General features: G+C 43.2%; 1 protein-coding gene across 1 annotated transcript in view; it reads left to right on the top strand.

The window, feature by feature from the left end:
- Nucleotides 1–23,748, top strand: part of LOC138569620 (solute carrier family 22 member 13-like) — a 371,351-nt gene that overhangs the window by 331,308 nt on the left and 16,295 nt on the right. Inside the window, exon 9 of the mRNA XM_069647751.1 lies at nt 15,984–16,193. Coding sequence (XP_069503852.1) covers nt 15,984–16,193 — 210 coding nt within the window. The remainder of the gene's footprint in view (nt 1–15,983; nt 16,194–23,748) is intronic.

Raw genomic sequence — 23,748 nt, 5'->3', positions numbered from 1 at the left:
CTACTGACGGTCTCAGGATAGCTGCCATTACACATTTTGAACTTGGCACATACAGTTCCCAAAAGGAGGTATAATAGTCCCTAGGAACTTTAAAGTGGATTTTTCAAATTACTCCCTAGGGCCTGAAGGGAAGGGCAATCTTGCTTGGGGACCTAAAAGGGCTAGAGAATGGCTGGAAATGATGGATATTTTGTGCAGATTTGGGGTCTGGCAGTATTTTCTTACCACCAAAAATAATGGTAATTTGGTGATGACTACTCCTTCCATTTAGATTGGGTTTGAGCTTATTTCCTTTCAGTGACCATTCCTTATTACATTATATGGAATGATTTAGTGGTATACATTATTGTCGGTGGTTTAGTAGTGAGCACAATTTTCCTGTTTTATTTGTGGCCCCAATATACACAAACCCATCTTATTCTTAGACTGTTCTTGTGATCTATAGAGGCCTCAGACCTACATTCAGAAACACCACAGTTTCACATATAGCATTCTCAATAACCTGTGGTATTATCGCTAATTTATATACATTAGTGAACTATGTTTCCATAGGCCTCTTTGCTGGTTCATGGACCCCCAGCAATGTGTATTGTATTAAATTCCACTCAAACACCATGCACTGAGTGGACACACGCACACAGCTATATATCACTGCTAGTGCTATTATTCCATCTGCATGGGAAACATGACACATGTATTACCTAAAAATCTTCCCCCTTTCCCGAGATATTATTCTAAATGCACCAAGAAAAGACAAAATCAAAAACACTGGAACAATACAGACAGTATTTTCATTTGACTCTAGATGCTCCCACAGCCAACATCATAAGGGGATTGAATGAACAGCAGAATATGACATGGGCAGAGTTTGAAAAAGAGATTAGGCGTCATTTTTCTCCTTTCCAGTCATTGCAGGAGGCAAATAAAGTTCCTTACACAATCACTGCTGGGCCTAATACATCCCCTAGCCAGTTTTTACAAGACTTAAAAAGAGCATTTTCTCGCTTTGATGTATCTTTTGACCCCAATTCTAATGAATTTAAAACTGCCCACGTCTATGGGCTACAGAAAGACATCATATCACAGTTGGTCCGTGAATGTGATCGTGACAAGTCCCTTAAGTGGATTGTACACAAAAGCACAAAACTATATGAAGTACTCTATTGTCAGGGTAGAGAAAGTGATCAACTGAAAGACACTAGACCAAAAGCTAAAGAACCCTCAGCAACAGTGATGGAAATCAGATCAGCCAAAATATCCCTTGAGCCTGCTCAAAGTCCAGGTAAAAATAATTTGATACCTGAACAAAGGGATAATCAACAAAGGCCGTCACTTCCTGCACCAATGTTTCAATCACATGATCCTAGTAATAGGGAGAGCTACATCAGCCCTAGGTACTTAGGAGATAGGCCTCGGGCAGGCTATCGACCTGATATGTCAGGTATGAACAATAACAAGAGACAAAATCAGGATCAAAGAAATAATGGTCCCTACCAGACATTGGGGACACAGAGCAGATTTGATCCCAGCACCATGATATATGGTAATCAGGATAGACCCCGATATGTGGATCGATTTACTGATAATGGGAATCAACATAGGGGTCAGTACCCACAACATGAGAGACAGGACATGAGGCACAGTATGAATTACGCTCCACGTCAGTACAATGATTCCCCACCAGGGGACTACAACCAAAGGATGGGTGCACCCCGCTTCCCTCCACATATGAGTCAAGAGTTCAGGAACAATCCCAATATAAATCATTCCCCTAAGAGGTATCAGAATAGATCCAATCAGGGGGAAAACAACCAATATCGATCTAGGCCACAGAGAGAGGATTCTAGAGAGATGGAAAGATTCCAGTGTCTCGAGGCCCAAGTGAAAATGTTAGCTGAGCAAATAGGAAAGCACTGTACAGCACAAAAACAGTCATCAAAGGAGGGGGCAGAAGGCCATTGCAATGACCGGGCGGTTTCTGAAAAGTGACTAAGTACTTATAATACCTGCAGTGCCAAGAAAACAGATTGTTCTGATGTGATTTTCCATAATGACTCTGAGATGTCTAAAGATTCAAAAATAAAGATACCGGTAAATGAAATGTCACAGAAAGTGCAAATACCCTTATGAAAGAAGTTCAGTTTAACCTAGAGCTAAATCAAACATTGGGGATTTGTACAAATGAAAAAGGAAAACATGACATTACAAAAGAACAAAGAGACAGATTTAAGAAAAATGACTCATGCAAAATGACTCATGCACGGAGCAGAGCCGTGTGCTGAGGCTTGTGCAGTCTGCGGCAGTCTTTCTACGCTGTTGTTTTTGTGGGAGGACCCACTTATACCCTGTAATCACCGCGGAGCGGTGAGCGGAGCCGTGTGCTGAGGCTTGTGCAGTCTGCGGCAGTCTTTCTACGCTGTTGTTTTTGTGGGAGGACCCACTTATACCCTGTAATCACCGCGGAGCGGTGAGCGGAGCCGTGTGCTGAGGCTTGTGCAGTCTGCGGCAGTCCGCGGCTGACTCTCGGCTGCCTGCACGCCCGTCCCTATGGAGCCCACTGAAACTATAAACCTAACCCCTGAACTCTCCCATCTGACGACTCCTACTGAGTCAGCTCTGGAAATGCGAAGACTCAGGAGTAGCCGTAAAGGTCCGGAATCCCATGCACTCCTTGCACAGAAGCCCTTAGTCAGAAAGGTGAAGGAGCGCTCCCCGTTTCTGTCTCCCACTAAACCCTCCATCGCCAATCCATCGAAGATAACGGAGACTGTGGAGACTATGACTCATACAAGCTGCTTTAACTTCCCTGTCGCCGTTGCTAACAAAACGGCATTAACACTTTGCAACACCTCATCTACTGTGTCACCTCAAATAGAGGACCTACCGACGCCCCCAACTTTTCCCATTTCTCCGGTGATGCGGGCCGCGGCGTTGGAGGCGTTGGAGGCGTGTTCCCCCCCTGAGGGAACACGCGAGCGGCGCTCACCGCGATTTAATCCCGCGATGACGATCTTTTCTTCCTCCCCCTGTGCGACTTCTCCCGCCCAGCCCTACCGCCAGCCCTCGAGGGTGGCGAGTGGAGCGGAGGCCGTGACTGTCGGAGGACGGCCGGCCGCCGCCCCTGAGCTGTCTGCCTCGCCGGGGGAGCGACGCGATATTGCGTCTACAAAAGTCGACCTGCCTGCTGGAGGACAAGTTCCGGGCTCGGAACCAACGAAGGACAGTATTTGGAGGGCTCCACTAAGGGAAGTGAATTTTTCCTCCCTCATAGCAACTAAGCCCAACCACCTCCACCAGCTACAAACCATGGAGGACTTAACTGAAGGGTTGCAGGGCCATCGCCAAAATGTCTCTCCTATTGGCAATACCAACGTGGGACTAGTAAGCACGACGGTACGAGCACAAATCCACGTACCAAGGAGTACCAGCATGGACTGGCAGAAGCAGAACAACGAAGGCCTGCAGACTGAAATCACAAACATGGGTAACAATACACCACCGGGGAAGGCTTTGATTCCACCCTCCGAACCATATAGAAACAAAGAAACAAACGTTCAAAACGTTCAAAACGTGCCAATACTCAAAGAGGCTCCTACTGGCATCTTAAAAAAATCTTCTGTCCGACAACTATCGACAGAAAAGGACCTAAGCGATAATATAGAAGCAGATTGTTCTGTGACACAAAACATCATAACTCCGAAAAAACAAAAGTCAAAGAAACAACCTCCTCTGGACAAAACCAACAAAGCAGTAAAAACATTGCGTCAAAAACCGTCAAAAGAACCCAGTTTGTGTTCACAGAATACTCAAACCTCAAAACTCAAAAAAAAATCATTAACAAAAAAAACCCTTCCACACCCGCTTCTATCAGTTGCACTCAAAGATTTTTTTAAAAAGCAATGTAAAAGAAAACTGGACCAAGCACATGAACTCTCGGACGCCGAGATCCTCGAAGCTATACAAGATTTTCCTCCAGTGTCCAAAGTAAGGAAAGTGATAGAAACAATAAAAGAAAAATCATTTGGTTCACTCATAAACGACAATCCTACAATGGAAAAAAGGCTGGATACCAAAGGAGTTTCAAGATCCACGGACGCCCAAAATTCGTCCATAGTGAACCTTTCTGGAGAGATGATGGAAATTGGCACACCAACAAAAACGACTCCAGGAGGACTGCTCATAACAAACCCAACACAACTAGAATCGCAAAGACGAACACCCAGTAGTACCAAAGCCATGATAGACCAAGTTTTGAACGATCCTGTACAACCCCGAGTCGCGGAGAGCGCATCTAAAGAAACATCCCCAAGAGTACTTTCGGCACTGTCGCCACCCGTTATTCACTGTCGACCTCCTGGCAGCCTATTAGCCGACCATTTGGAACCTGGCAAACTTCTGCCACAACCACTACACTTGAAAAAAGCAGTTCAGACAGATGATTGTTTTGCACTATCTACGCCATCATCGCCGCTTAGACCAAGAGATCGGTCACCACCTAAAAACCGGAGGCTTAGTGAAATAACTACGCCTTGTACTAAGGAAGCAACTCCGAAAAAACCTGACCTTACAACCATCATGTCTGCTATAACAATAGCATTAGCCCCTTTCGGGAAACTGTATGAGAACATCAGTGATTCGCTAAAAGATCATATTACAGTTACAGCAATGATGCACACTAAATTGAGCTTTGTTGAAGGTTTTATAACTGCCCTGGACCAAAGGAACAAGATACACAGCGACACCTGGGACTTAAGACTGGCCTCGCTAGACGAACAGATCAATTTTTTAAAATCTACCACCAGAGCCAAAAAAAGCTCAATTAACAAAGAAACCCAGACAACGCCGCTCCTTACATCCATAGAACTCGCACCAGTGTTTGCAAAACAAATTGACAAGCTCCCCCGCATGCCAAACAAAGCACCTAAACTTGCTCCTCCTAGTGAAGGGCCTCAAAAAGTGACATCTCTAAGGGAAAATTATCCTGTGCTGAAACTGGGAGTCCAACAAGATTATTCTCATTCGAAAACAGTGTCTGCTCTCGACTTAGTGTTAGCACCAAAAAAATTGCCAAAGAACAAACAAAAACCGCCTGATGGAAACCTGGCGACACCACATCGGTGTGAAAACAACGTTAGTACAGAGCCAGATCCCCTGCCGTCCCCTAGGACCTGCGAGGAATTTGAGTCTCGAAGTTCCCTGATCGACCTCACGCAACACTGGGATACACAAGAAAATATAGAATTACAAGCAGAAAGCGTACCAAATTCCAAAAACGAAACTTCAAACGCTCCCCCTGGCTCCAAGAATGATAAACTTACGACGACATCAACCAACCTTAATTCGGAGAGTAGGGCTAAAACTACACCAACATTGCCTCTACTTTCCCCGAACGTACACCGAAAGGAGACTTTGAAAGACGTGGCAAATTTCTCTGAGCAAAGACATGCTAAAAAACGAAAATTGTCAACTACAAGACCTGAGATGCCCCAAAACTCTCGGGCTTCCATAACAAAAGGCACCCGCTTATTCAAAATCGAACAAAAATCTTCGGACGATCGCTATATGATTTTGAATCGAAGAACAGTACTTAAGATCCTTCAACAAGTTGCTACACTTCGGTCCTTAAAATCAGATGATTTCACCTTAATTGAGCCGTATCACAGGTCCAAACAAGCAAAAGCATACCTCCATATTAAGCCATCGGCAATCCGTGAAATTTCAGATGGTGTTTATACAGAGCTAGAACAGTCGGGCTTTATACTTACTGAGATCCTGGCCCAGAATATAAGTAACAAGAGTGAAGAAACCTCCAAGATTTCACCCAGCAAAAAAATCAGATTCAAATCTCGTACAGAGGACTTATACGGCTCATCGGGACGGAGAAAAATCTCACCACATCGGAGAGAATCCAACTATAACCCTTCCAGATCAAACAGGGACCGCCCTAGTATTTGGGACAAGCCTCGACTCGACCAATTGGAAAACGAAAGAACACAAACAAGAAGAGAGTCTAGAAACCATAATGATTATGGGAGATCCCACACCCGTCGATACTCCCCTAGAGTACGACACCAAGATCATCGACTCTCCCCACTCCAAGAAAGCGAAACCAGGAAAAACCTATCGCACGCTTTGACAACCGACCCGGACACTGTGCCAAAAAAGGGTCGCTGGTCTTGGATACGAGATGTCCTAACACCAGGACTCAAAAAATAGCAGCGAATAGGGGGCCCAACTCCATCTCTCCAGCCCCCCCATCCGAGCCAAAATGACCTTCAAAACTCACTCCTGTCCATAGCATCATGGAACACCAGAGGTCACATACACTTAACTGAACACGATAGCTATAACTTGGGAAGCCACGATATCGTTTGTCTTCAAGAAACGTGGCTACTGGACAAACCGGTCCTGGATGGCTATAGTATAGAGATTTCTCCGGCCCATAAAGGCCCGCTTGGACGTCCATCATCCGGCTTACTCATAGCCGTCCGAACAGGCTCAGGGATACACATCTCTAAGAAAATAGAAGCATCTTACGGACTGCTGGCAATTTTGGCTACATGGCCGGAGAAACCCTCGTCAAGAGGCAAAATCTCCTCTGAATCGTTTGCCATCATCAACACATATTGGAACCCCCAAAAAACATCACCAGAAATCTTTTGCGACGCCGCCTCTAACATCATCGATGAAATCAGGATCAAGCACCGCATCGCGAATATTGTTATCTGTGGGGACCTAAACGCAAACTGCGTGGCTTCAAATGTCTCAAAAACAAACGCACGTCCCACCACTCTGGCAGAGAAAAGAGGTAAAATATGGCTAACACTAATGAGCTCTAGAAACCTCTATAACGCCGCCAACGTAATAAAGAGCCAAAAATTGATCCCTACATGGGAACGTGACAACTCATCGGCTACCCTTGATTATATTTTTGTTTCTGAACAAATTTACCACCGCATAACCACCTTTGAAATAATTAGAACCAAGGCGAGTGACCATAACCTTTTGAACCTTACCTGCAAAACAGCCGTTCATGATCAGCAATTCTACAAACCGCCGATTGGGATAAACTCCCAGGCAACCCGCCTTTGTATGTCTACTAACGATATCAAATCATTGACTGCCAACTACAAAATGTTAACCTCCGCCATGGATACTGAAGATGCAACCTTCAGAGACAGCTATATACCACTACTCCTTCCGTTCAAAAAACCACGGAAATTTCCTAACTATTCTGCATTACAATACAATCACGTTTACAACACCAACTTGGTTACTAAACGTAGGACGCTGAGGAAAGCAAAGAAAAAAGCTGCTGCTCTAAATACAACCTCCTCATGGGAAATTTACTTCACAGAAAAGAGGAATTACAAACAATGGCTGAGACAAGTACGGAGTACTCTCTACCAGTCCGACGCAGAAAACATGCTCAAGGTGTTAGCCACGAAAAAATCGCGGGACTTTTGGACTTTGATAAACCAAACAAACCATCATCCAAATGCTGCTATGACCAACTCAGTCGCTGAAAAAAATTGGGTCGAACATTTCACCGATCTTTTTGAGGCACCCCCAACAACCACCACCCCTATAAAGCAACTACCAGTGAGAAACTGGGTGGATCTTTCTGACGAAGACGCGATAAAAAGAAACATCACAAGACTAAAATCATCCCGAGCCCCAGGTCCGGACGGGCTAGCAAACTCGGACCTTAAGCAAAACATTGACGACTGGGCCGCAGTAATGAGCCTAATCTTCAAGGACTGCAGTGATCAACGGATAATACCAGACTCCTGGACCCAGGCGATCATCGTTCCGATTTTCAAAAAGGGTGTTAGGGAGGACCCTACGAACTATCGTCCTATAGCCTTGTTGGACGTTATAGGCAAGGTCTTCGCCACTATGCTTTTGAATCACTTCCAGAACTGGGCAAGGCTATCCCCCTCGGCAGACCCACTGCAAACTGGTTTTCAAAAAAACGCAAGCACGGCAGCTAACATAATGATCTTGAGCATCATCAAAGATAAAGTATTGTCGGGAGCACCTAGAGTTTTTCTAGCATTCGTCGACCTTTCCCAGGCGTTCGACCGAGTGGATAGGTCAAAATTGTGGAAGAAATTGAAAGCGTGGAGGTGTCCTGAAGATATCCTGGACCCTATAATCGCCCTTCATTCGAACACCAGGGTGGCCGTTCGCCTGAACAATCAAGGACTCCTATCAGATCAAATTCCCGTTCATCGTGGAGTAAAACAGGGTTGTCCGCTGGCCCCCGCACTCTTTATATCCTTCTTAGGCGACTTTAAAGATTCCCAGGATTCGATCAGGGCATTTCCACCCAAAGTGGGCAACGTAGGGGTCAGCCGACTTCTATATGCCGACGACCTGATAATTTTGGACCATACGCAGGTTGGACTTCAGCGACAACTCGACAATCTTGCCCAATACACTAAGGAGAACAACTTGGAGATAAACAAAGAAAAAACCAAAGTCCTGATCTTCCAAAAACAGGGGAACAAAAAGAAAGAAAATCTACAGTGGTTCCTTCATCAAGCAAAAATTGAAGTCGTTACAACATTCAAATATTTGGGAGTGGAAATTGACAGTTCTAAGAACGCCAACACGATGCAACAAACTCTATGGACAAAGGCGAAACATCTAGCATCCCAGCTTCGAGCAGTCCATAGAAAATACGGAAAATTCAGTCTTCTACCCGCAATCCATTTCTATAAAGCTAAAGTAATCCCATCTCTAACGTACGGCATGGATGCAACACCAACAATTCCATCGACGCTCTGGACCAAACTAGAAGGCCATATTTGGCGAACAGCTCTTGGACTTCCTAAATCCACATCCTCTGCAGCAATAAGACGCGAACTAGGTCTGCTCTCTATAGCTGCAGTGGTGGCACAAAGTGGGATTCAGCTATACAGAAAAATAAGAGATCCAGAGAGTCTTCAAATATACCGTATGATTAATGATGAAATCAGTAAGGGAAACAATAAGCTACTCAAAAACTGGGGTGATACCCAGTTACAATCCCTACAGGCGATAGCCTGTTCAGAAGACGAACTAATCAAGAACCCGCTAAGAATAAAATCTAAAATGGAGTGGTTAGACTGGATAAATACGAATGAAAAAGCAACATCAAACAAGCTGTTAACCCACCTACCACCCGTTTTTAACAAACTTAAAGAGCCTATGGAATACTGTAAAAAATACCCGAGCAACTGGTCTATGAAAACTCTATTGAAAGCCCGTCTTAATCTGCTTCCGACAAAAGAAATTCTAGCCATCCGAGCTAACACCAAGGAGAAATCATGTCGCCTCTGTAAAAACTCTGAAAATACAGAATCCATAAGACATCTCCTGATGTCCTGTCCAGCGCTTGCACAGGAAAGGGACGCCTTCTTTGGTCCCTTGTTCGCAAACTCCTTCATTAATGACGAAGACATGTGGTGGAATCGCCTAATCACAGGAGCCCAAACCAGATGGCTAACCCCGACGGCAAAACTACTAAATATCACCATGGAAAAGTTTACCCATCTCTCTGATATCTCTGACATCTAGCTAGTAAAGCCATCGAACTCTCTTTCATTTTGGATGGTGTAAACACTAAGAATATTGTTTTAAACACTTATGGGTGTGCAACTCTCAACATTTCAATATTTCTTTTTCTTCGGTCAGGTGCACGAAACCATGAGAACTCCTTTTGTAAAAATCTAATATAGATTATATACAAAAATAAAAATAAAAAAAAAAAAAAAAAAGACTCATGCATGCGGAATACCAGTGAACAGAGAGTAAGTGGGGATGCTATAACTCCTTCCCTGGGCAATCAGAACAATAACCAAAAACAGGCAGAAAAAAGAAAGGAGGGTACAGGTCAATCACCTGAAGAATTCTTTGAGCCATATATTTTTGAAGAAGTTACTAAATTATCACAAATACACAGAATTAGACAATGACAAATTACCAAGTGATATTGTTACACATGTTCAGTTGGAGGACTGTAATGTGGCCTCTGATGATACCTGGATGGATGGGCGAACAGTGGCCACACTCCAAAAAACCTCTGAACATGGGGAAATTAATAAAGTCTCTCACACAGAAATGGACAGAAAGTAGGGAAAAATATCTTTCCAATTACCAATATGCTTAGCCAAAAGTGAAAAAGGCCTGAGAAAGGTGAGTCCTGAAATCAGTAAGAATTCGCACTTCTTATGTGTGTTAGAGGAAGTTGAGGCAGGTATTATGCTCCCATCACTATAGAAGAGAAATGCAATACATTTGTAATGATTGACACTGGCGCACAGGCCACAATTATGTCCAAAGAATTGTTAAAGAGCATCAATGAAGGAAGATCCCCGCAGAATCAGATCACAGTAAAGCAAAATGAAGGTCCAGTGCATAATTTTAATGGGGAGGAGGTGCCTATTATAGGTGTTACCGAGGTTGACATAAAGATAGGAAAACACAGAATGAAACAGGAGGTATTGATCACATCTATTTGAGAAAATCCATTTCTGATGGGAATAGATTGCCTGAAAAGATTGTCTCTTCTCATAGATGGGGTGAATGGAGTATTGTGGTCCTTAACCAAAAAACCATTGAGACCTAAGAAACTAAAATCACAAAACAGCAATATAAATGAATGTGACACCGTTGCCAAAAAAATGATGCAGTAGAGGTATATCTCCAGAATAGCTGTACACCTAGTGTCACTGTTATCTTGATGTGTCAAGATAAAATGCAGAGTGAAGATGAGAAACAATCTGTACAAATATATTTAGACCCAAGGAAAAAATGGCAAACTGCCATAGATGAGCACACATTACGTTTTTATTTAAAAGAAAAGACATGCAAACAGAATACTGCTCCTAAAACAGATATAGAAAAACACATCACCACTCTTGCTGAAATACACATGGAAGATGAGCAACCATAGGTTCATGTTGGTATAAATGACTATTCTAAAATAATAAAAGCCACTTTAGCGCTTGAACAGGAAAGAAGCTTTATTAATGAGAAATTGCTGAAAAATATAATGGAGAGGGAGGAGATCCCGAAATTTAGAATTAAAAACCAATATGTCTCTGGTTTGGACAGTCCAGACTTTGAAAACCGAATTGCAGGCAGATGCATGCTGAAGATTAGTATTGGACCAAAAACAATTCACCATAATGTTTGGATAGTGAGTGGGACACAAAATGACTTTTACATGGGCAATGATATCATGTACAGAATGTGTATGGTGTTAGATTTCCTTAATCAAAAAATATGGTCACGCCTAGGTGGGCCGGCACCTGAATTTGAAGACAGAAGAAGGGCTTATCATTGCGCACAGCTGGTCCCATATGCAATTGAATTACAGCTGAGGAAGGATACTATTATCCCTGCATTCACCAAGCAGTTTGCAATAACGCTAAAGTGCAAAAATGGACAACAGATGAAGGATTCTGAAGCATTTGTGTGCTTGAATGAATTACGTCAATTCACTTGGATAATTACCAATTTTCTGCCCCCCCCCCACGCGACCTCCCTTCGATCGCCTCCGAGGAATGGGCCCAGGGTTGTCTTCGTAATCTTGAAAGCTTGAAGTGCACAGCGAGAACATGCAGTTATCTGCAGTTCTCAAGCCGGTAATAAGTGAGACTGGGAATGCCTCCTCACAGCCCAGTCTCAGATGGTCTGTGTCAGCAGCTCAGCAAAAAGTAATCTGAACTTTTTTTTCTGTCAGACTTTTCCAGCAAACCTCTGTTGCTTACGTGGAACCACTGTAGATACTTTGCACCAATCAAATTAAAAAGACCGTATCACCCTAGCCTTCCTTCCACAATAGCTCAATTTTTACAGTAAGAAACTGTAGCTAAAATCATTTCCTGGAATGCAGATTCTGCTTTCTGCAAACACAGTGAACAAAGAGAGAAGAAAAAAAAACAAGTGCACGTTTGAAAAATGAATTTCAGAACATGCATTTCTACCTCATTTTCCACATGGAGAGCACATTATAGTGTTAATGAGTTAGTACTAGTGATCAGTATTTGTTAATTAAGTCAGTCAATTAGATAGCTAATGTAGTCTGCTGTGAATGAGGCATTTCAAGTAAGAGAAAAAGAAATATATATATATATATATATATATATATATATATATATATATATTCTGGTGTACTTTTAAACCTGCAGCCTGTCTCCATTTGTATACCCATATTTTATGCTAGCAACATGGGGCTGGCTATAGGTGTGCCACATTATTGCTGGCAATAGGTTATCACATTCAATGAAGCGCTATGAATTATACTACAGAAGTGATGGCTGAGCTTGACCTGTTCCCTCTAGCCCCAAGAGAGTCCAAGAATTATGTTACGTGGTCAAACGGAGTCTATAGTGCCCGTATTGACTTTATATTTGTCAATATAGTTATTGCTGATTTGCTACCAGAACGCAAGATCTGTCCTGTGGCTATGAGTGACCATGCTCAGCTGTGTATGAATTGTACATTGCAATCTTCCAGAGTAGAAGTAAAGGTTCATGCCAATCCAACTGTGAATTTACAGGGTAATCGTCTTCAGTGGTCTTCGGTTAATATAAGAAGTATTAATTCAATGCTGACTTTGACTGGCCACACGGGCAGGGAACTATTGATGAATTGTAATTGGCACTTGAGTGACATGATGGATACCCATTGGCCTCGTGAATATAGACATCTGGTCACACACAAGACTTTAGGTAAGCGAGGGGTTCCCTTTGATATGGTCATAGCAAAATAAAATGCAGGAATTAATTTCAACTGTTCACAGAATTAGGAGGTCTGCTTTCCTTCATGATTTAGAAAAAGGAAAACAGATTGCCGGGTACGAGGCCAATATAAGCAATGGCTTCAAGGTTATAGATATAGAGAAGTTACAGCGAGCTGGACGTTTATTAACATGCTAGTTAGAACCCACGACACAAGGAGGTTTTGGCATCTACTACGCACCCATAGAACGGGTACTGCAGTGATTGAACTGACTGATGTCATGGAAGAGGCCTGGGTAACTTATATTGCAGAGACATACTGAAATGTGAAGGAGATGAGTTATGCTGCAGATGGGCCGGGAGTAGTAAGGAATTCTGTCTGGTTGTATGTGAAGGATGCTGACTTGGCTAGCATTATTATAAAATCTAAACCATCCTTGGCACAAGGCCCAGATGGGTTATCTAATCCTGTCAACAAGGTGGACCTGTAACTGTGGGCTGATTTATTGTGTGAACTTTATCTTCTTAAAGTGATGTTGGCGCATGTCCTGTATCTTCGCAGTAATCTTTCCTGGTACCAGTACATAAAAGCAGATCTCGGCTGAAACCAGGTAATTACAGGCTACTGGCCATGCTTGATAGTAGCGCAAACATCTTTAGAGCTCTCTTGTTGGAAATATTAATAATTTAGGCGGAGGCAAAGAATGTATTAAATATACAACAGATCCCATTCAGAAAGGGATGCAATAAATCACATTCTATTTGGGTGCTCCTTACATTAATTTCAGACACATTCCAAGATCCTGAGGCTACACTGTATGTGTTACCTTGACTACTGTACAGCTTTTAATAGGTATATAATATATGGGAAAAACTAGAAACCTGGGGCATTGACCCCATACCACTTCAATTTATTAAGATGCTGCACAATGACACATCAGTTAGGGTTGGGCTGTTCCAGGACGGCACCCTGTCTAAAGCTTTGCCTACTAACACCAGGCTTAAGCAGGGGTGCCTCCTGGCGCCTCTCTTGTTCAATTTATACGTTGCAGATTTAGCCAAGACTTTGAAGTCTGTCCATAATCATCCACCTTGTTTTGGTAAGAGAATATTCTTTGTCTGACAAATGCGGATGACAGTCATTCTAGCTAGAATGGCTATTGCTCTACAGCGTTCGTTGGTTGCCCTACAGCCCTATGCTGAATCTAATGGTCTCTGCATACATTTAACCAAAACTAAATTATGATAGTTGGTAAAAGGGCTGTCAGGGGGTCTCCTTCTTTTACGTATCTAGCTGAAGTGATCCCCTTGAAGGCCTGGCAGAAACGGTTAGCCATCAGAGGAGTTATTGACGATTGTGGGGGCCGTTCTATTGAGGCAAAGATTAATGCTTACAAAGTTTCCATTCTTCCGGGGATCTTGTATGCATTGGATGTCCTCCCAGAGAAGGCAGTTTCTTGACTAACTAAAATACTACACTCATTATTGGGACTTCCAGGGGCTGTCCCTGTGGAGTTGATCAGGCTGGAATTGGGGCTGCAGTCCCTGATGTCAATGTGAAAGATGTCCACCTGTAAGTTGTGGATTAAAATCAATGCTGATGGGGTTGCCAGACAATTACTCTTGAATTTGACTCTGGAACATTCAAGGCTCCACTCAAGGGGTACATGGTATCGGGTATTGGAGAACATAGTCTGATGCCATTGCGCTGACGTTGGACTGCATATTCCTACAATAACAGGGATGGCTTCGTTTAAAAAAAATGGAGGCCCGAAGTCAAAATATTCGATCGTATTTCATCTTTGGTGGAATTGGCACAAAAGAGAAGATATGCCACCTATACACAACAGGGGATGTTCTGTGAATCTCCTTGCAGCTATTTGATTAAGTTGCGCATTCCAGCATTAACTTGTTTTATATTATACTTACGATTGGGTATTCTACCGGTTTAGGAACATACAGGTGCATGGAAGGTGTTCCAAGGTAAAAAGGTCTCTGTCGACTTTGCAAATTGCAACTTGAATCTCCAGTCCATATACTGTTGGAATGTATGGTCCTCAGATTTTGGGCCTCATCACGACTTTGGCGGTAACCCTTAAATCCGGCGGTCGCGCTATTACTGCCGGATTTAAGGGTCCGCCAAATCAGGACTTCGGCGGATTTTGCCCCAGCTCTTGGCTGGGGGGAAATCCGCTGAAAATTTGCGCTATTACCGCTGGCAGGAAGTCCGCCGGCGGTAAGAGCGCAAATTTTCCCCATTGAGCCCAATGGAAATGGGGCGTTCCCGAATGGGCTCAATGGGGAATGAGGAATTACATTACCAGCGAACTTGTGATCCGGTGCTATTAGCGCCGGGGAGTTCGGCGGTAGGGCTAATACCGCTGGTGGTAATACCACCGGCGTTACCGCCAAAGTCGTGATCAGGCCCCTAATCTAATTATGAGAAAGGTCACTCAAAAATCTAGCTGTACTCTTCTGACCAGTTCCGGACCACAACATAGAAATGTTGCATGCAATGACTAATTGTATTTGAAAATATAGGTTTATTCATTTTGATTTTTATCTGGATTAAATAATTGAAATGTGGAAATTGTTATTGATATCTTTATATTTTTATGTATTTTATTTGTAGTGTAAAAGGTTGTTTAACAACCATATGCACTTGTTAAATAGAAAGAAATTACGCTTACTCCCACCCACCATACACCCACCAGCATTTCTGTAAATCCACATGTGTTACCGCCATAACAGTGGCAATTCTATTATGTGGTGTAGTACTCAGATTACCACTGGTGAAAATGGCAATTACCACCTGCAGTAATTATCCCCAACAAATCTGCCAGGCCAGATGGCCCTTTGCAACTGGCCCTTTGTGTTGTGAAGAGACTGAGAACAAGACTTTATGAATTCGCACAGGAGTCCATTGAAAACATGGTCAAAGTGGGAAACGATAAATCACTTTTTTATGGTCCATATGATTTTAATGTAGGCCGTTTTTGTTGACAGCGTTGGCTTTGCGATCATCCTGGGACAGTTGTCAATGGTCATCATGTCATGATCTGAATGACCCTGGCCTAGTAGGATCGTTGCCTGTCTTCCCTCTGTTCCCCCTCCCTTGCCTCATTGCACCTTGAAACACTTGTGTATAGGCGCGTTATAGATGTCATATCCTATCATATCATATCATATCATATCATATCATATCATGACTCTGGTGCAGTTATATGTCGTGTTCTTCTCCATTTCCAGACAGAATGGCGTAGGCCTGTCGTCAACCTTCGCCCGTATCGCTGGAATCGTGGCGCCCTTGATTGCTCTCTTGAGTAAGTACCACGAGGCCATCCCCATGGCTATCTACGGCAGCGGGCCCATCATTGGAGGGTTTCTCTGCTTCATGCTTCCAGAGACGCGCAACAAAGAACTTCAAGACCGGACTGACGAGGCTGACGATGACCACAGGTGGGTGCAGTTGTAGCTGATCCCACTGTAGCATGATCCCCAACACCCCCAACATGACCCATGCAGTGCAAAATTTCAAATGCCAGGTTCACATGGGTGCACTGCAGTCTAACTGACATAGGAAAAACATTGAGGTGTTGTGTCTGGCCAACAGTTTCTCCATCATATTGCGAAAAGCGTTACTTTGCTCTCATAGGGATATGGAGTAGAGCGTAGGATTGTGGTATAGATTTCCTGAAACGGTGTGCATGCGCAGTATGCATGTCATTGTTATGTTATTAGGATTTATACCGTGCACCACTGCCATTTTCATGGGTTTCAGGTGCTCTGTTGGATCTGAAAGGAAGGAGGGTGAAGGTTGGTTAGTGGGATTGAGAGGGAGAGCGCTAGAGGGCTTTGATGTGCTGTTGGTCGCTTCAGTTATGGAAAACCGGTCACTGTCTGTTGGGTTTGTTTGTGTACAGTTGGCAGAGGTTTGGTGTTGTTCAGTGTATGAGCATGTGTTGGATGGTTTGTCTTTATTAGCTTTAGCTTTCTGTGGTTTGTTTGGGTTCGGTGGGTGTTGCACAGTGTGTTCAATTTGTGGTGGTTTTAAGTTTCTACTGCGTTAGAGGTACATGTGTATTTATTTTGGTGCTTGAGGGTGAGTAGGGAGGATAGTGGGACATTTTTAGTAGGGAGAGTGATGGGTGTCATTTTTACCTTTCTCTGCATTGGTTTGGTAGGGATAATATTCTTGTATGGTGGTTTACGTTAATTGTTTTGTTCCATTGGAGATCCAAGCTTTGGATCATAAGCGTATGGGTTATTTGGGCTATTTCTTCATGTGTTCATTTGATTGTTCCGCTTCAACTTTGTCCTATTTAGCTCGGTGAGTTAAAGAGCCATGTCAGTAGCCTTATCCTGAATTTCAGGTGATATTCTGTCATTGTGTCATTGTGTTTCCTTTAGGGGTGAATTCCAAAGTTTTGCCGACATAGAGGAGAAAGCTGATGCACCCAATTTCTTCTTTGCGTATTGTTTTGATGGAGGCAAATGCCATTGTAGCACCTTAGTGTTCTGTTTTGCTTGTAGATGGAGATTTTTCCTTTCATGAATTCTGTTCCTTGGCTGTGAATTACTTTGTGGGTTATGCAGAGTGTTTTGAAGAAAATTCTTTTTTGACTGATAGCCATTGTAGGGTTGTCAGTGCTGGTGTGACATGTTCTCTCTCAGTGAGTCTGAGGAGTAGTCTTGCTGTCGCATTCTGTATTTGCTGTCGTTTTTTGGTGAGGTATTCTGGCATACCAAGATAGATGCTGTTGGCATAGTCTATTCTTGACATGACGAGGGTGATGATGGTGAGTGTTCTATGTGGGAAGACGAGGAAAGGGAGGATCTGCTTTATTTAGCGTAGGTAGAATAAGCACTTCTTTACTACTGTGTTGACTAGTGGTTCAAGTGTTAGGCGATTGTCCATTAGGATTCCAAGGTTTCCAATCACTTTGGAAGGTTCCAGTCAGTTTCCCATTTCGGGGACCCTGGGATGTGGTGTTGGTTCAACGGGTTGTTGGGCGTTATCATGATTTTTGTTTTGTCCGGGTTGAGTTTTAAGCTGTTGGTGCACATCCAAGTTGTTTATTTCTGTGAGGCAGTCAGTAATGGTTGCTTCTTGTTCACCACTAGTGTTGCATTTGTAGATGATTTGTGTGTCATCTGTGTAGTTTTAGCAGGTGAGTCAATGTCTTTTGATGAGGTCGATGAGCGGGGTGATGCATATGTTGAAGAGGAGTGGTGCGAACAATGAGACTTGTTGGACTCCGCAGGTTGTTGTGGGTGGTGCTGACATAAAAGGGGTTAGCCATGTTGTTTTCGGTCTTTCCGTCAGGAAGGATTTTAAACAGAGTAACGCTGTGTTGCTGTATTTTATTTCCTCGATTCATTTGATGAGCGTTTCGTGGTTGGCTGTGTCAAACACTGCTGATAGGTCTAGTATTAGTGCCAACGTGGTGCTGCAGTCTGCGTTGGTTTTATTAGATAGTAGTACTGTTTCTGTTCCTCTCATGGGTCTGAAGCCAACTTGTGCCTGGTCTAAATACAGTTTCCTTCTACATGTTCCAGGATTTGGGCGTAGCCGTAGCTTTCTAAGAGTTTTGCTGGATAGGGGATATTTAAAATCGATTGGTAGTTGGTTAGGTCTTCTGTGTTTCCTGATGGGTCTTTAAGGAGTCGTTTGATGTACGCTGATTTGAAAGCTTGTGGTATGTTTCCTGTTGCTAGTGAATGGTTAAAGAGGTTGCAGAAATATTTCATAGGTGTTCTTTGGATGAGGATAGTCTTGCACTTATTTGGCAGGCAACGGTCTGCAGGCAAACCGGCTTTGTTGCATTTATTCAATAAACTGTTGAATTTTTCTGTTGAGATTGGTGAGAGGTCTGTCAGTCTAGCGGTTTTCTCCGTTGTCTGCTGGTTAGGAGTGTTGTTGGTGTTTTTGAACATACTCTTGATCATTCGCTGGATGTTTGTAATTTTGGTTTTGAAGTGGTCTGCAAGGTCATCACATAGTTTTTGCCAGGGAGTGTTGTTTGCGGGCTGTCAGGTTTCTTATCTCGTTAATGGTGCTGAACATCTCTTTCTGGGTGTTGCTTAAGTTAGTGATGCATTCATTATAGTATTTCTTTTATTTTGAGTATTTCGGCATTATAAAATCATATCTATCTCTGGCATGTGAGTTGTTTTTGCTGATCATATTTCCTTCAATCTTGTTCTAGTTTCCTGTTAATGTTTTTCAGTGCTCTGAGGTAGGATGTGAACCATTTTGACATTGTTTTCTTTAGCGAGGGGGTGAAAGGTTTTTCCTGTGCAATGCCATCTAGTGTTTTTTTGATCCATGATTGGATTGTCTCAGTTCTTTCTTCAATGTTTGGTGACAGTGGCTGATGGTTTCTTGGATTCTAGTCTGGTATTTAATTCTGTGATGTTTATTTATTTCTAGTTTCTTTTCAGTATTGGAGGAGTTTTTGTGATATTAGTTAGTTAGTAGTCACATTGGAAGGTGGATCACGAAGGGTATTTAGAGGAGGTTCCTCCAGAGAATATGCATTGGTGGTACCATTCTGACCAGGTTTCTTTTGCAGAAGATTGTATGTAGGGTGTGCCCTGCTGTGCGTGTCCCTCCCTTCGCTAATTGCTGTAGATGCATCGTTGCAAGGTGATTTGTTAGTGTTTAGGTGAGTTGGTGTTTTCTTCTTCAAATCAGATGTTGAAGTCTCCTCGTATGACCAGGTTGTCAAATCTTATGGTGATGTTGGTCATGATGCCCCCAAGTGTGTCTGTGAATTTAGGGTTGTATTCCGGCGGTCTGTAGACAAGTAGGAAATACAGGTTTGTTTGGTGATCTAGGGCTAGGTGTAGAAGGAGTGATTCACTGTGTGGGATGTTCATTGGTGGTGTTGTTGTCATCTTGAGGTGACCTTTGTAAGCAACGGAAAGACCTCCTCTTTTAACTTCTCTGTTGAATTGTTTCAGTTTGAAGTTGAGACTATTTTGAAGTTTTCATTTAACCATGTTTCTGCGAGATAGGATGTTTTTTCCTCTCTCACTTAGGAGTTCGTATATCTCTGGGTGTGTTTTGACATTGATCTGGTGTTCACTAGGTTGCAGTGTAACCTTTTGTTTTCTGTATTCTGTTTGTCCTTTGAGTGTGGCATTGGTGATTTGAGTTGGTGTTGATTAGTTTTACCTTTTGATTCTGTATCCGGTTTTGTTGCTTCTGTTTCTCCGTTGAGCAGATCTAGAAGGTTGCATCTTGGGCTCATGTTTTCTCCAGGATTGTTTGTCAGATCTTGTTGTTGATTCTTTGTATCTCGCCAGTTTCTTGTAATGAACAGTGTGCTGAGTTCAGCTTGTTTAGCTGTTCTTCTGCATATTCTTGTATGTCCATTGTGTTTCCCGCATTCCTCCTTGCATATTTAATGTGCTTGTTGGTGGTTGGTTGTGCAAGTGGGTGATATGTTGATTGGTAGCGTGACAGGTACAGTGATTTTGGTCTTGTTCCAGCAAAGGGGCTGTTTTACAGTGGGAAGTTAGGCTTGTTATTTATTGGTGTTGGCTTGTTCTCTGGTGTGGTGGTTTGAGCTGGTTGGTCTTCTTCCATCTGGTCTATTTTGGTTATTTCTTGTGTATTAGTCATTCCTTGTACAAGGCATTTTTGTGGTGTGGACCTGTTGGTTAGAGAGTAGGTTTCTTTTTTGATTGTGGGTCTGTTTTTATGATTAGGTTAATTGTTCTAGTCTCTCCCGGTGGTTGTCTGGTTGTCTACAAGGCTTCTCCTCTTTTTTCAGCCCGCAGATTGTTTGTGGTGGCTTATTTTCCTTGGTCAGTGTTCCTCTCCCAGGGGTAAACTTCTTCTAGGGGCAAACGTATACGAGGGCACACCTATCCCTGGGGTAATCCTATTGCAGGGGCAAAGTATCCCAAGGGCATAAACCTATCCCAAGGGCAAAAACCTGTTCCAGGGGCAACAACAAACCCATGGGCAGACCTTTTTTATTGGCAAACCTCTTCCTGGTGTAAGTCTTTCTTAGGGGCGGGCCTATCCTGGGGCAAACCTTTCCCGGGGTCAACCTGTCCAAGGGGTGAACCTATCCCAGGAGTAGACTTATCCCAGAGGCAAGAAACTGTCTAGTGGCAGAACTATCTTCAGAGGGGGGCTGTCTCAGGGGCCCAAGTACCTCATGGGGCACAGGTATCTCAGGTGTAGATCTTTCCTAAGGGCAGAATTATCCCAGGGGCAAACCTATTCCTCTGTAGCGGTCCCGGGAGCAGAATGTTCCAAAGATGAAAGAATTGCAGTTAGCACAGTATCCCAGTAGCTGAGAGATTTCAGGGCAGAGTATTTTTGGTTTGGTTTTCCAATGGTGGAGGTTTCATAGAACTAGAAGCTTACAGTAGCAAGGTCTTGTAATGGCAGGTTATCGAGTGGTAAGTCCTCCCTGTGTTAGGGCCTCATAGGCGTAGGATCTCGTAACTGTGCTGCCTTGAAGTGACGAGTGTCTCACTGTGGTGGTAGCTTTGTGATGGTTGGGGCTGTCTTGTTGGGGTTCACAGTGGCGAAAGCCTCTCTGTGTTTATTTTCTCATTTGTAAAAAGTCTTGTAATGGTGGGGCACCCGCTTCACCGTGGCAATGTTTGATGCGGGAGGTATAAAGTGCTTAGAGGTAGCAGTGGGGTTCAGAGCATTAGAGTTCCAAGTGGCCTGGTGGCAAGGTGATGGAGTTCAGAAGAGAGAGAGAGGCAGTGCTTCCAAACTTCCAAGTTCAAAATTCAAAGTTAAAATGTACAGGCATAAAAGTTTAAAGTGAGAGAATCTCACAACATGAAGACTCAAACTTAAGGACTCGCCATTCTAAAATTCAAAGTTACAAACTCACAGTATCATAGATTAAAGTGACAGAATCTCACAGTGGCAAGATTTAAAGTTAAAATTCACAGCAGCAAAGTTTAAAGTGACAGAAACTCACAGCATCTATATTCAAAGTTAGAAAGGTTTGGCAGCAGGGTTAGAGTGGTTAAATACCACCGTGCCGAGGTTCAAGGTGACAGATGCTTACAATGGTAAAGCTCAAAGTTAGAAATTTAGAGCATCAAAGTTTATAGTGAGGAATCACAGCAAAATTCAAAGTTAAAACCTAGAGCTCAAGGTCACAGCTGTAAGGCTAAAGTGGCAAATCCCACAGTGGCAAAGTTCAACTTTAAAACTCAGAGCATCAAAGTTCAAAGAGACAGACTCTCACAGCATTGAGATTCAACGTTAGAAAGACAGGGGTCTTGCATCTGAAGCATTGTAAGGGCGTTTCTTTAGCACCCTCCTGCTGACCAAGCCAAAGCTCGAACCGTTATAGACTATTGAATACTTTGAGCTAAAAATGGAAGAAACACAATTCAACCAAATGTCCCCTCTTCTATTACACTATAATATAGCTTTATAGACTTGCAGCGAGGGCCGTACCCGGCGTTATGGGCCCTGACGACCGGGTTATTGGCCAGAGTGAAACATTGGTACGGCCCGAGCTGCAGGTCTAGAAAGCTATTAGAACACCCTGGCCCTCATTATGATACTGGCGCTAAACCATGGCGCTATTAGCACCATGGTTGGTGCCGGTATAGTACGAGTCCGCCAATGTTCAATGGGGAATTACCACCCCATTCCAAGGTTGGTGGGGCGGTAATTCCCCATTGAACATTGGCCCTTCCCCATTCCCATTTTTCCCCCATAGGGCTCAATGGGACTGGGGAAGGCGCTAAGTACGGTACCGCAAACTGCGGTACCGTACTTAGCACCAAGGTCCCTTTGCGGGTCCCTACTTTAACAGCTGGTCTAGACCAGCCGTTCAGGTCGGGTCCCGCAAAGGGACCTCGTAGTAAGGTGCTAAGTGTTTAATGGCGCCGCAGCCTTTTACGGCTTTAAACCCTTAGTGCCAGGGTCCTGAGTATTTAATTAAAAATACAAATGATTAATATATGCTGCAGAAATAATTTTTTATTGGGAAAATGGTTAGAGGCCGGAAAAGGTAGTTCTGTAAAGAAAAACATCTATTTTAGCTTCAATTGTGCAGTGCGATATGAACTAAGGGTGCGGTTTACAAATTCCCTACCAGTGTTTTTCCTGGTTGTGCCTTTTTTATATGGTTGTGGTAATTAGCAGTGTGTGGGTGGAGTTTTTAATTAGCAAACATTTTGCAGGTGTGAGTGTCTTTGTATGCATGCAAATGTAGGGCTAAACTAGTTATACAGTGGTGACAAGAAATGTATAAATAAATACTACCCAATATTGCATTTAAACCATATTTAGTATATAGCTCATGTTTTCATTTGAAAGTGTTTGGTACTTATATTTTTGCCGTGTATTTCTAGCGTTGTATTGAAGCTCACCGTGTTTAATTTCCTAACGTGAGGGTTGCACACCACGCATAATCTGGATACACCACGCATAATCTGGATGTCTGCGAGTGATCAAAGGAGGCGTTGTGAGGATCTACTTGCTGTTTAACATTCTGAGCTATTGCAGCGGCATAAATGGGGGAATGAGTTGTACCGGTGCGCACACGTTATATGTGGAAATTGCAGTGTTAACAAGAGGAAGTTTACTCCCTTGAGGGGGCGGTCCACGCCAGCCATGTTTCAACAGCAACACTGCACACGGAACTTTAACTGTTTCAGTTCCATTTGAACTGAATGCGGGGATTGTATTTTTATGGGTGTCGGCGGCGGTAAATTAAATTCCAGGCTATAATGACGGCGCTGCATTGGAGGTACGCTCCACTTACATTTTTGCTGACTTTATTCAATCTACAGGTTATACCAGTTTGTATAGCCCGCAGGTTGACCAATCAGGTTACTGGAAACCTCACTAGGGTGTTCTAATGCATAGTCATGTGAGTCCAAAAAGAGTTCCTATGAGTTTTATTGTGGTTCTTACATGACCCTCATGATAGGGCCTGCCCGTAGACATTGTATAACCATGTCATGTGTTTGTTTTGTAAAAGATTTGAAGTTACAAAAAAAGGAAAACTGT

This window comes from Ambystoma mexicanum, chromosome 2q (genome assembly GCF_040938575.1).
Source record: "Ambystoma mexicanum isolate Mex_15411 chromosome 2q, UKY_AmexF1_1, whole genome shotgun sequence".
NCBI lineage: Eukaryota > Metazoa > Chordata > Amphibia > Caudata > Ambystomatidae > Ambystoma > Ambystoma mexicanum.
Note: the sequence above shows the minus strand (reverse complement) of the source record. Positions and strands in the feature narration are given on the sequence as shown.